We start from the raw sequence: 13,405 nt of genomic DNA, 5'->3' as shown, positions 1-13,405 counted from the left end.
TAAAGAATATCTCTTTGGATTTGAGACTTTAGTCTTTGCAACTTTACAGATCTTCTTTATGCACCAAGAGCTTGTAAGACTCCAAACACTGCCAAAAAATGGCTTATCTTACTTAGTATTTGACTAGAAACAAGGCAAAAATACTAAGTAAAATAAGCCATTTTTTGCAGTGAAGAGAAAGGAAAAATTGAAATCGCATCATATGACCCCTTTAATTAAATGTTCAAGTCAATTAAACGTTTAATCACTGCATTCTCCACAAGCTAGAGAGCTGATTCTTGTTTTTAACCCTGGAAGGTAGAAGCTAACACATTTGCTGCAGCATTTGCCTTGTGTTTTTGTAATTAATATGATCAAGAGCTCTTTCACAGTCCTTTTCAAGGTAAATAACAAGATCACCAGAGCACATGATTATCAAATCGCACAGGGTCTCGTGCCCGACTCTTTAATTATCAGGAAACTATATCTCCATGGCGACTGTGACAGTTTGGAAATACAGTGAGGCTCTGTGTTCTGCATGTGCCTCTCTGGCTCGTGAACCCTCTGGAGCGCAAGCACTCGAACACAATGAACTCCTCAAACAGGCAGATAAGGATTTATTGTGAGCCTATGAAAGCACTTCGGCTCAAGCCATCGTAACGCAGGACACTGGAGACTCATTCAGGTCAGCAGTGTCTGAGTTCATTACTTACAGAGTGAAGAGAGCAAGCTCGTCTCTCTGCATTCACTGGAGCTCGCTCATTGATTCATCTCTGCTGTGCTGCCTATAGGAATGTTTCTTTTCTTTCTTTATAACTGATGTTTTGAAGGTACATGTCAATAGTCCATCTAGCATGCATTACATGAGCCATTCTGTTAGACAATCATACAAAACAACAATCACACAATTGTTGTGTCCAAATCACGACGTGCAAATTTAGGTTAAATCTAAGTCACTCAGAACATCCTAGCAATGCCCTAGCAACCAGATAGTATGGAGTTCAGCATGAGAAAACTAAACTTTCTTGCTAAAATATCACAATCTTATGATGTCAGACTCTAAAAACTCCTTTATGGTGGATTTAAATTTCCTGTTATTCTCACAAACACAATAAATCTGTCCACAACATTTTAAAACGTGTATATTTTCCCACAAAAATGTAGACACAAGCAAGCAATTATTCAGGTTGAGACTCCAATAAAACAAAATCATATTAATCTCTGCCAAAACAAAGAAACAAAGCATTCAAACTTCTTTGAACTAGTATAACATATATTTAAGTGCCCTTCCTATGACTTCTAAGCAAAACGACAGAAAATTGCTAAACGAGAAAGTCAGAAAAGCTAAGCTCATTTTTGTAGGATTTCGAGTGTTTAAGTCATTGTTGGTTCAAATGCGTGTCATGCGTGATTTTAAAACTGGATGACTTGCATAAACAAATCAAGCGAACATCTGTGTGCCTGTTACGGTAAATAAGAGAAAATGAAGGCTGATGTAAATGCAATGAAAGAAAATGCTGATGGGGTAAATGAAGGACTAAATTTGTTTGACTGGGGTTTAGATTATCATTTCCACAGCTAAATAAACACTATGATGAATTGATGCAAAAAAAGCATAACTCGCATCTCTCTTTCAGCTGAAGTGTAAACACACACATGCAAATTCATTTTTATGCACTTCTCAAGTGGACTGCAGAAAATTCTCTCAAAACACTGCTGAAGTCACAATTAGAGCAGTCAACGTCTGATTAAAATAAGAATGAGAGCAATATCAGTTCCAGTACTCACGCAGACTTTCCCTCGCTATCAAGCTTGGTGGGACAGGCTCCTTTCTTCGACAGGAGGGAGGTGACTTTATCTGCTTCTCCATGCTCTACTGCACTCAGGAGTCGCTCATCATTCTTGTTCCATTCATGGGCCTAAAGAAGAAAAAGTCGGGAAAAATTTAAAACATGCACACAGCTCATAGATATAGGACAGATCTCACAAGTAACAAAGCACAAAGCTATTGCCATTATTGGATGAGAGGCGTGCTACAAATAATTTTTAATGACATTCTGTTCAGAAAACAGCATAGTCTAAATGATCTTTCTTGGGCTTTAAGATTCAGTATTGGTTCATCAAAAAGACTGATTCAAATTGAGAAATCTATACGGTCAACCCAATTTGAATCATTTGTGATGAGAAAAAAAAAAAAGAATGTGAAACACACAAAAGAAAAAAAATCACTGGTGGCCTCGGACTTTTTGCCCACATCATGTCTAGCCTAAATGATCAAGACTTGAACATTAGCAGTAAAAAGCGACTTACAATAACAAACAAAAATGTGTGGTTAAAGTGTTCCCCTTAAAACACCATTTCATTGTCCTCTTTAACAGACGGAGCAAATCTGGTCTTAGGCAGTTAAAAATTGTCTGTGAACTGGAAATAAATTTTGGAATGTTTTAAAAGAGCCAATATTTCAAGTTCATGATTGACATCAGCTATTAGCTAACAACAGTTTTTCCTCTCTTCAGCAGACCCTAATGGAAATCAACCAGCTTTCCCCATTTGTCTTCACCCATGACCTTTGAAAAACGTATACATATGAGTCAAACTCAAAGAACATGAGTTAATAGCCTTTGAACAAATGAGAGAGCATGCTGATAAGAGCTTTTACACACTCAGGGAGGTTGAGGAGAGAAAGACGAAAGAGTTCACATCAATCACAGAAGCCGCTCTTAGTATGACTAAAAGGGGAATAGATACGCCTCCTCCAAACTTCTAACATGAAAGATTGATGCAGTGACACCAAAAGCCACTGGATCAGTCTTTGCATCTCAAGCTATCTGATTCAAATAAGGGTTGGCAATGCATTAAATATAACAAGAAATATACATTGGAAATTATTTACAGGAGGCGCTAAAATCTGTACACATTACTGCCTGCTTGAGCTGTGAGTTAATAGCCTATACCAGTCACAATTGCTCATATACTTTTTCATTGCATTGTGGTATGGCATAACAACCCTTTGTAAATGGGAAGACTGATTGCTATTGACACTTGTGGATCCATACAAACAAACAATTTCCATCAAAGGCAGTGAGGTCAAAAGGAAAGCAATCATGTGAAACAAAATTCACCTGAATTTCACCTACAATTTACAGGCATCTCAAAGGAATAAAACGCTTGTGGTATGAATCATATTATTTCCTTCCAGTTCTTGAAACCTCTCAGGAACCACAGGAACGGATGAAACAGTTTCCTAACAAGGGCTTATTCACAGCTGAGATTCAAATGCAGACAAATCTAATCTTTGTAACTGTGCATAACAGTGAAACAATGCCCAGTGTTGAACATAGTAAAGCAGAGCAACTGCTTGAAGATCTCCTTTGAAGTTGTCAATGCAGGAAATCATTTTGAGAAGTCCACAGATACTAAAACGTTGAAGAGTTCTGAACAAACCAGAATGCAATTGCTCTAAATGTAGTCTAGGCAGTGAGCTGAAAGCAGACCGCAGAGGTCAGTGGGCGAAACGCAGAGGGCACCGCTTAAATCTGTCACTATTTTTGAAATGCAGTGTAACATTACACGAGCCACAGCATACCAAGCACTATTTTTGGGAGCTGTTTGACTTTGGCCTACTATCTGCAATCAGCTGAAGCCATTTAAAGTCAACTCATGAATAGTGTTGTGCAATATGGTCATTTTTCAAATCGTCATATCGTCAGCCTGTGAGATCGACGATACACGATATTATCATGCATGAGTGGGGCAAGAGAGAGACTCTCTGTACTTGTCATAGCATAACTATTTGGTGTTTTAAATGGAGAGTGAGCCTATGGAAGCACCAATAATCGAAATAATATACTCTAAACATACTGATAAACTAACATGTTAAATATAAAAATACTGTATTTAAAACAGCTAGTTCATATATAGTCAGACACAACTGTCATACCGCGCGTCCTGTGACAAGTTTGCCACATCGGCGCACAGACGTTATCAGTCTAAAAGGTCTGCAAAATCAGTCAACGGTGAAAATCAATAGTAGATTTCATTTAAAGGCCAACAGTTTAACACTAAATATTGGACATAAACGAACACGTTAAATATAAAGTATTTAAAACAGGTAAGTTCATATATTTGGAGTAAAGTTAAATTGAACGGATACATCAGTCATACAGCGCTCCGGACCACGAGCCCAAAGCACCACCACAGAAACAAGAATGACATGCATTCTAACATAACTGTGGCATTAAACTCAGTTAGTAAGCCTAATATCGTCTTGACTATCGACAAAGACATCTGCTATCGTCGACATCTCTGACTATCGTCGATACACGATACTACCGTCTATCGGCACAACCCTACTCATGAAATAAATGAAGATCATTTGTAAAAGAAACAGACGACATTTGTAAAGAAACAAAGTCTGAATTAGGCTCCTGGCATTCTCTGGCGCTCAAACATCATTAGCAGTGTATTTCAGAACACACTGACTGAGACTACATTTCAAAACAGACAAGCTGAAAAATCAATATGGGTCTATAATATTCCCTCAAATGTAGGAGAAAAACCAGGATCAAGTTCATTTTGTTCTTGTTCATTTTTTCTTTTTCTAAGAACAGTTACAGCAAAACAGGAACAGAAATTCCAGTTAAAATTAAGTTGAACAACAGCAAATAACAATCTGTTTTTGACAATGATAATAAAATAAATGAAACTCTCTGAAAGTGTATGCCATATTGCCACACCAACGCAGAGTTTTGGGTTACTCACTGATATTTACTCACTGAATGGTACTTTCCACAATAAAATCTAGTTTAAAAATCGAATTTGTTATTAGAAATGTACGCTTATATATTAAGTATTCACATTGGTCTCGAACGGCTTCATTTTCGAGAAAAGATTCAATGTAGTGACATTAACAAGTAACCTATTTTCCTTAAATCTCATTGCATTCCAAATATTTTGAGATAAAACTTGGACTTCAAAGTTTTAAGGGAGTTGAAGCATGATATTTTACAACCTAAACTAACAAAAAAAACTAAGATTTAAAAAAAATATATATATTTTTTATTAATAAATTAATAAAAAAATGAATGTCAAGTCATTGACCTTATTACAACTAGAATACAAGTGGACTAATAATACTATATCATATCAGCCTTGTCTCTTTTTATTGTAAAGGTTTTTGAAATTAAGTTAAAAATATTAATTTAAAAGAAGCACAAGACAATGTTAAATATTACGGCTAAATATTGACCAATCTGCTATTTATGGCAATAGCTATGTTCCCATCCAAAGATTCGAATTAAACTTATGCGCAAAACTGGAATATCGCATAAAACATATGCGAATAAAGCACCGTTTCCATCCAATTTCCTGGTAAACTGTGGCACTAAATAATCACTAAGAATATAGGAGAAGCCACTGAATATAATCATTTTCATATATGATATAAATTACTTGCACCTCAGAGCGAGCAGATGTAACACAATAAATGCTGTCAATGCTTTCGGAGGTGGATGCTGCTGTTTTGGATTAATATCCTTAATCTGAAAACAAAACATCTTCTGGAGAGAGAGAAGAATGGTGCACAATTAAAAAAAATATAAAAATATAATGCTTGATCAGGATTTGAGCCCGACCGATATATCGTTTTGCCGATTTTATCGGCCGATATGAGCCTGTCGCAGATATATCGGTATCGGCGAATATGCCGCCGATATGAATTTTTTTTTACAGAACATAAAACACAGATAAAATGTTTATAAATGGTGTAATTATGTAGTTTGTCCAGGAGAGCGCGCTCCATTGTTTGCTACTGGCGACCTGGATGAAACGCTTTAAAGCTTAAGTGTATGGAATACCATTGAAACTTTGAACGGCCATATCTCGGTAACGATGTGGTGGATCCGCACCAAATTCGGGGGATCCCTGCAGCTCGAGGAACCCTATCTAACACCGAATCAAGAGTATGTCTCGAGGCCCCCTTTCGAATGAGACCACCCCCGCGTCGATAGCCCCCGGGGTCCAGGAGTTACGGGCGGTTAAATTCGCGGTCGGGCGCCGACCGATCTGGCGATCCCGGGGGGCTACCGGCGCACGGAGGGTGGGATTCGAGAGGGCTCCTCGAGCTGAAGGGATCCTCCCAATTTGGTGGAGATCCGCCGCCGCGTTCGCGAGATAGTCACACCAGTACACGTTACATTCAAAGGGCATTAAAGTGTGCGAGACGTGAATTTAAATTGTATTTATTTACAGAGGTATATTATGTCACACTTCTCTAGTAAGTTTTGTCTGTGTGTGTGAAGACAGTAGCGTGAATGAATGTTCAGAAGTGAAATAAACTTCAATGGAATAAAGTTGAATGGAATGGAATTGAAATAAAGTTGAATAAACTGCACTGATGTCAGACTCATTTTGGATAATAATTTTATTGTTAAATTGTTAAATGCCCTCCCTCCATTACATATCTTTGTCACGTCATTATAAGTGTTTGATCACCACATTTGAGTGATCATTGCAAAAAATATGTTTATGTATATATATATATTCTGTTTATGTATATATGGTATTCTATATATAGTAGCAGTCAAAAGTTTGGACACACGAATGGGAAAGTGTCCAAACTTTTGACTGGTACTGTACTATAATATACACAAAGAATATCGGCCGATATATCGATATCGGCCTTTTTTTTACTCCCTAATATCGGTATCGGCCCCCACAAAAACCCATATCAATCGGGCTCTAATCTGGATGCTTAGCATGTAGAATAAAAATACAAGCAGGAATGTAAGATTACATGAATGGAATTATACTGGTATTGCGAAGGACTGTTCTGAACAAACATCACTGTCAGTTTATTGCCAAAACTGATATGATAATAAGCTTTTAATCCTCTTCTAATGAAAGAACATAGAGAAGGAAAAGAGCAAACATTAGACTTTTAGCTATAAAAAGTTGTGAAAATCTACATAAACCTCCAAAAGAAACTTTAAACAACTAGCAACAGCCTGGAGATCTCCTTTTTGTCATGGTGGGCCTTTGCAAAAACAGGAAACACTTAACATTATCTCAAAAAGGCCTGTTGGACTAAATAACCACTGGAGAACAGAGACATATGGCACAAACATAACCTCAGTGTAAGCATTTCACTTTTATCTGATAAAGGTCCTCTTCAGCCGTGCAATATTTAGAGCCAGAGGCAAGATAAGTGGTTTAGATTAGGGATGTCAACGATTAATCGATGATCAATTAATTGTCGATAAGAGATGTAATCGATTAAAGCTATCGATGGTCGATTAAGCAATTTAATTTTGGGGTGTGTGCGGCTCATGCGCAAAACACGTGCAAGCGGCTGTGAGTGACGGTGACGGGGCTGGATCTTTTGCTAAAATAATTCCCTAACGTAAAAATTACACTTTTAATGTGATCCAAGCTTTAAATGTACAATAAAAACAATACAAAGTCCTTCAACATGGAAAGCAATAGAAATTTAGTAACTAAGTCATGTTTAATTATAATTTCCCCAGATAATGGTTTCATATCGGGCACTGCGCTTTGACAGGGCTGCGGGACACGAGCAGGACTTGACCCCCAAAGCCCGGTTCGTTTGACTAGTGTGATCACTCCGTACCGGTTCGTTTAGCCGTCCCCGGCTCGCTTGGAAGAGGTGGGCAAGAGCACGGTTCAGTTGGGCTCAGGCACGGTACGTATGTAGTATGATTGCTAACCGCGCCGGAGCATGGAACAGCTACTATTTTGTGTGCGCTACTGTCATCATTACGACCGCAAACATCTATTACTACTACTACAGTACACTTTTCAATTAATTTCATTAAATCAAGAATATTTAGCTTTATAACGGGTCTGGTTCTCACCTTATTGATGAATAGGAATTGTTGTTTGCGAGTAAAGCTGCAAATTGAGCCCGGTCTCATGAAAATGTGTATCAATAGCAACATTTGGCATGCTATTTATACGCAGAAATTGATTTTGGCGTGCATATAATACGCACCTACCACACACCCCTAATCCTAACCATTGCGTATCATATGCCAGTTCAGTTTCTGCGTATAAATAGTATGCCAAATATAATTAGAAACTCGTGGTATTGATACGCACATTCATGAGATTGGGTTTGCAAATTCTTTCATTAAAGTCAGCTGTCTCTGTAATAGTCCTCTGATACATGCAAGTGAAATTCGCTGCACGGCATAAATGATACATTTATTAGGCAGTCTATTAGCGAAAGTGGTTTTCTCCCTGTTATCCCTTACATGATGTCAGCGTGCTCCAGTCCGGAATGTTTAGTGCAAGTGTGAGTGCAGGCCAGTGGGGGAGTGGGGAGGGGGATAATCGCACTTGGGCTCGGTTCAAGGCAACTGTGCCTAATCTGAGTAAACCCTTAGTTTGTGGCCACGGTCCATGTTTCATTAATTTGTTCCCTAGATAACCCATGATTTAACTAAAATGAGGGAACGAAGTAGGAACGTAGTCGTAGGAACGAATTCTTAATTCATGGCCACGAAATCTTTAATTTCCCACCCGCATGTTTACCACAGTAAGAGATGCGAAAACAGGGATTAAAAGTGAATGACAAGAAAATAAACCTGCGAAATTAGAGGGTGAGACGGTGAGGATTTGGGAAAAGAAACAATAAATATTATTAAATTCGTGACAAACCGGAAAAACAGAACACAAAGCCATGTATGGCTTTAAATGTATGGGTTCGAACGGCATGAATCCAAAAACATGGTCGCGATGTAACATTTGCCTGCTAACCAATTATTTATCTTATAAACAAAGCTTTGTACCTCACTTGTGTCATAATATTCACATAAACATGTTTCATGTGAGCAACAGTGTGTTTTGCAGCGGCACCGCCGGTGGAAGCGGTTCACAGACCGCGCGGCACAGCACCGCGCCGTAGTTACGTTTGGGATCATTTTATTTTAAATGCCGATAATGTCAATTGCAAACATTGCGATTGTGTTTTAAAATACAACAATGAGCACCATGAAACCATTTAAAAAGGCGCATTCAGCGGCCTCCGTGGCAGGATATGAAACAGCCATCAAAGTAAAATGATCCCAAAAGTAACTACGGTGCGCTCTCTTCATTTCATCAAATGATCATAATCACATCTATTCATTTTACAATCCTACTACCAGCCTTTTATTTAGACTAAAAACCCCTTCGGGTGAGGAAGCTGGCGTTTTGAGTATCATTTGCACATCCTGTCATGTCGGTGACTACATGACACTGCAATAGACGCATTTAGCAGCATTAAGGTTAACGATTAATCGATTAATTGATTGTTAATTAAAACAACGATCGATCATGGGAATAATCGAAAATTGACATCCCTAGTTTAGATCGAACGGTTTTCATGTTGAATTTGCGTTATCTGCTCATAAACATAAGCAGTTAACTAAGTAGGAAAGAACATGGCAATTTTGTTATTTAGATGTTGAGAATCAATGGACATAAGGCATATTTCTCTAGCACGTTGTATAATCTCCTTGTCTTTGAGTGCCGATATATCTCCTGTCAGTAAAATAAACGGTAGATAATTTTAGTTCCGTGCCCACTGTGAAAACAATGTAGGCGTGTTGCCAAGTTGTGACCCATGTACTTGATGTGTCATGCTGAATATTTTCAGCACACTAGGCCCAAAGGCTAAATCAAACACGAGACATTTTATTTGGTTTTCATGCAAAAGAAGTGTAACAATGTGCTAAATAGGAAACTGACCTGGTGATGAATGGGTTCATACTGCCTGTACCTGTACATAAGGCCAATTGGATCAAATACTCATGTACCACGGCAGGCCATGTGAACCAGCCGTTGGCTTTCAAACTAATGGCTTCTCAAATTCGAAAGCGGCAGCCGAGCACCTTGAGAACAGGCTGGACTATGACCTCTTATCACACGCGTCTCTGTTCAAGCCTGGCACTAGCCGTGTTCTCTGTTTGAACGATTACACTCATACTGCTAACATTTGGACTGCTTCTCTTTCTTGGATTCCTGAGATGATAAGCTCAGAGCAGCATGGTGAATGCTTGGAAAAGCACATTCCTGTGTGAGAATGTTTAAACCTCAGAATCACTCTTTCACATTATTATTATTACATGATAGATAGCCACATGACACAAAAAAGCTTCAATGTCCACATATGCTTGAAGTAATAAGATAAAAAGTTAAAAGTGCATGCAGGAAATATGGCAATTTTCCATCGCTTTCCTCTTTGGCGCTGTTTATTGCACTTGAACTTTTACACTTTTTCTCACTTCCACCCAGATACCAAAAAGATCACAACCATTCAAAAGTTTGGGGTCAGTTCTTTTTTTAAGTTTTTTTAAGAAAATCTTTTTGCTCACCAAGGCTGCATTTAGTTTATCAAAAATGCAGTAAAAAGAGTAATATTATGAAAGATTATTACAATCAAACCAAAAATTATTCAGACACCTATATAATTTTTGATATTTTTTACTAGTGGGTGCAGGACACTATAGTTCATTTATAGCAAAATAAAGTGAACTGTGACATATTATAACCAAAAAGTCGTCATACAGTGGACTACCAGTAAAACTGATACAAATTTGGGGCCAAAAATTATTCACTTTAACCTGACCATGTTTTGCTTAGTGTTTTTTCTTTAATTGCTAATGTGACCTTTTTACACCACAGACTGAACAAAATTAAGCATTGCTTGGTAATTGGTTGACCTAAATTAGTATTATCTAATTGTGTACTTAAACTTCAGCTATTCAACCTAATTTATTTGTGAGACAGTCTAACAGAAGGATGGAATTATCAAGATGAATTTGTTCTGACACAGTTTAACAGTTTAAAGTTTATCTTGTCATATTTTATTAGCATTTTCTAAACTATAGTGAATAAATTGTGATAATGTGAGAAATGTTGAAGGTGTCTGAATAAATTTTGGTTTGACTGTATCATTTAAAATAAGTTTTCTATTTTAATGTAACTCACTACCATTTAAAAGTTTGGGGTCAGTTCAAAGTTTTTTTAAAGTCTTTTATGCTCACCAAGGCTGCATTTATTTGATCTAAATGTAGTAAAAACAGTAATAATATGAAAGATTATTATAATTTAAAATACGTTTTCTATTTTAATATATTTTAAAATTTAATTTATCCCTGTGATAGTCTTCAGTGTCACATGATCTTTCAGAAATCATTCTAATTTACTAATTTGGTGCTCATGAAACTTCTCTTTTATTATCAATATTGATAACAGTTGTGCTGCTTAATATTTTTAAGGAAACCATTTTTTTTCTTTGATGAATCTATAGTGGAAAACAGGTAACAGTGGAAAAAAAGATCTTTCTTAAAACCCCCTAGTCCAAAAAGACCATTAAATCTGCTTGCTCTGAAATCTGAAAGATGACGTGAATGAAATGCTTTAATATGAACGTCATGGCTTTAATATTTGTCCATTCAGCCAGCTATAACAGTTCAGGAGGGTGAAAGTACACTAAAGACATAATCTCCCCTCTTAATCTCATTAGTAGATTTTCAGCCATGTGACATATTGATAAAACCCCAGTGAATAGGGAAGAACTTGAGGGGTTGAAACGGAAGGCTCTGGATATCTATTCAGGGCTTTACCATTAGCATGGTCTGAATGCAAATCTTTGCCGTGCTTCACTGTACAAAAGATATCCCTATAGGACTGCTGAGATGTCTAAGAGAAAATCCTTGGTTCAGATTCATGCAAATGGTCTGTGCAGATAAACAAGAGCTGTTAAAGCCACTCTGTTATTCCCTAAAGCTTGTTTTCACACATATTGAGATGTTCTCAAAACCTGGTTTTTGAACCGTCCCCCAACCCCCAACTCACTAAAAGCATACTCTACTCATATAACCAACTGCCTCTTCCATAAAGAGCAAAAAGTCTTTTTGTGGGAAACTTTTATTACATGGTGTACAAATGCCTCCCTTTGTTTAACAAAGTTCAGAAGTGAACGAACCATGGAAGTTCAGAGATTTGAGTAATAACTGCATCTATTTTGCCAGAAACTGTTAGGGGTTCATCTGTGGATTTACCTCTAAATAAATCCCAGAGATGTTGTCTAGGTCCAATCTGAAGCAGACCTGAGTAATATGAGGGGCAAGTATCTGTAGCTCTTGGAAATAATTGTCATGTTATGACTTCCAGTACTTTCTAATGCCAACCATATGAACCTTTTGCAAAAAAACAATGCATCTTTTCTACTAAACTACATCTGCAACTGCTTAAACAATTGCACAATGTGGGGTAGTTTACATTGGTCTGAATAGATATGAGGATTAAAAAGACAAAAACCACATGACTTGTTTGAGGTTCTGCGAACAGGACTTAAAATAGACCTTCTGTACGTAACCTTGCACATTCATTATCACATTCCACCAAACTCATCCACTCAAAAGGAATGTGGTTTTTAATCCCTTGAATTTGAAATCCGTCCCATGCCAAATCTCTTGGAGGAACTCTAGAGATAATATGCCTCTGAAAAGAGATGAAACAAAGGGTTGGAAGATGTTGTAGAAAGTAAAGTTTAGAGGGCATGATGACTGAAAGTTCAGAAAGTCTGGATTGCTAGTGATTAGAGATCAGTGAGGTTTGTCTGCAAAAAGTATGAGGCCTATGAATAGATTTTTTATAGATTAGATATTGAATAGATTCGTTTTTAAGGGCTGCCAATCGATAAAAAAGTAAAAATGTCCTGAATTCATTATAAAATGTCATTAATTTAATTAAGAAATTAGCCCCAAAATTAAGATAATTCAAAAACATTACATTATTGCGGGTGAGTAACATAATTCTGGTGGTGATATTGCTACTCATTATAGCTTTACTGCATGTTCGCTGTGGCTGTCACAGTCACTGATCCCATAATAGAACAACACTGTACAGCTCTCATCCACAGCTCATACAGTGATACCCTAAAATAAAATGCATACAAACACACCCCCACTCCTGACATACATTCACTGACATACAGATACAGTTTTTATATCATATAGAAAAGTTTTACAAGTTGCTTCACAACACTCCAATACTCCTCGCGAGTCAACCTCTAGACCAACAACCAATGCTTTATAACTGACTCTTGGCTGCCATGAATTTGAGTTAATTATTTTGCATGGTGAAGGTAGCATTTGTACATTTACAATGGTGACATTTTTTCCTACCATAATTTCATTTGAATTTTATGTCCTTTTATCTCCTTGACATTAATTCCCTACTAAAGCAACCATCCTAGTAATGCCACTAGAATCTGGCCTGGCAAAAACATGAAGGAGGTACCTCTAGGAAGACTCTTCTTTACAGAATTTGTTCAGTCATCCTGTTTAATTGCATAAACATTTTAATTGCATTTTTATAATTAATGTGATTGATAATAAATCTCATTAAATTAATATCC

The 13,405-nt window shown here is 37.2% G+C and overlaps 1 protein-coding gene across 2 annotated transcripts in view; it reads right to left on the bottom strand.

Moving 5' to 3' along the window:
* Nucleotides 1–13,405, bottom strand: part of LOC107681156 (ankycorbin-like) — a 48,471-nt gene that overhangs the window by 24,627 nt on the left and 10,439 nt on the right. For both annotated transcript variants that reach the window (XM_016477349.1, XM_016477350.1), the window contains exon 3: nucleotides 1,768–1,898. In XM_016477349.1, the coding sequence (XP_016332835.1) occupies nucleotides 1,768–1,898 (131 nt within the window). The remainder of the gene's footprint in view (nucleotides 1–1,767; nucleotides 1,899–13,405) is intronic.

The sequence above is a fragment of the Sinocyclocheilus anshuiensis genome, unplaced genomic scaffold, assembly GCF_001515605.1.
Source record: "Sinocyclocheilus anshuiensis isolate Anshui unplaced genomic scaffold, SAMN03320099.WGS_v1.1 scaffold412, whole genome shotgun sequence".
In the NCBI taxonomy this organism is placed as follows: Eukaryota; Metazoa; Chordata; class Actinopteri; order Cypriniformes; family Cyprinidae; genus Sinocyclocheilus; species Sinocyclocheilus anshuiensis.
The sequence above is the reverse complement of the archived record's forward strand: the minus strand, read 5'-3'. Positions and strand labels throughout refer to the sequence as shown.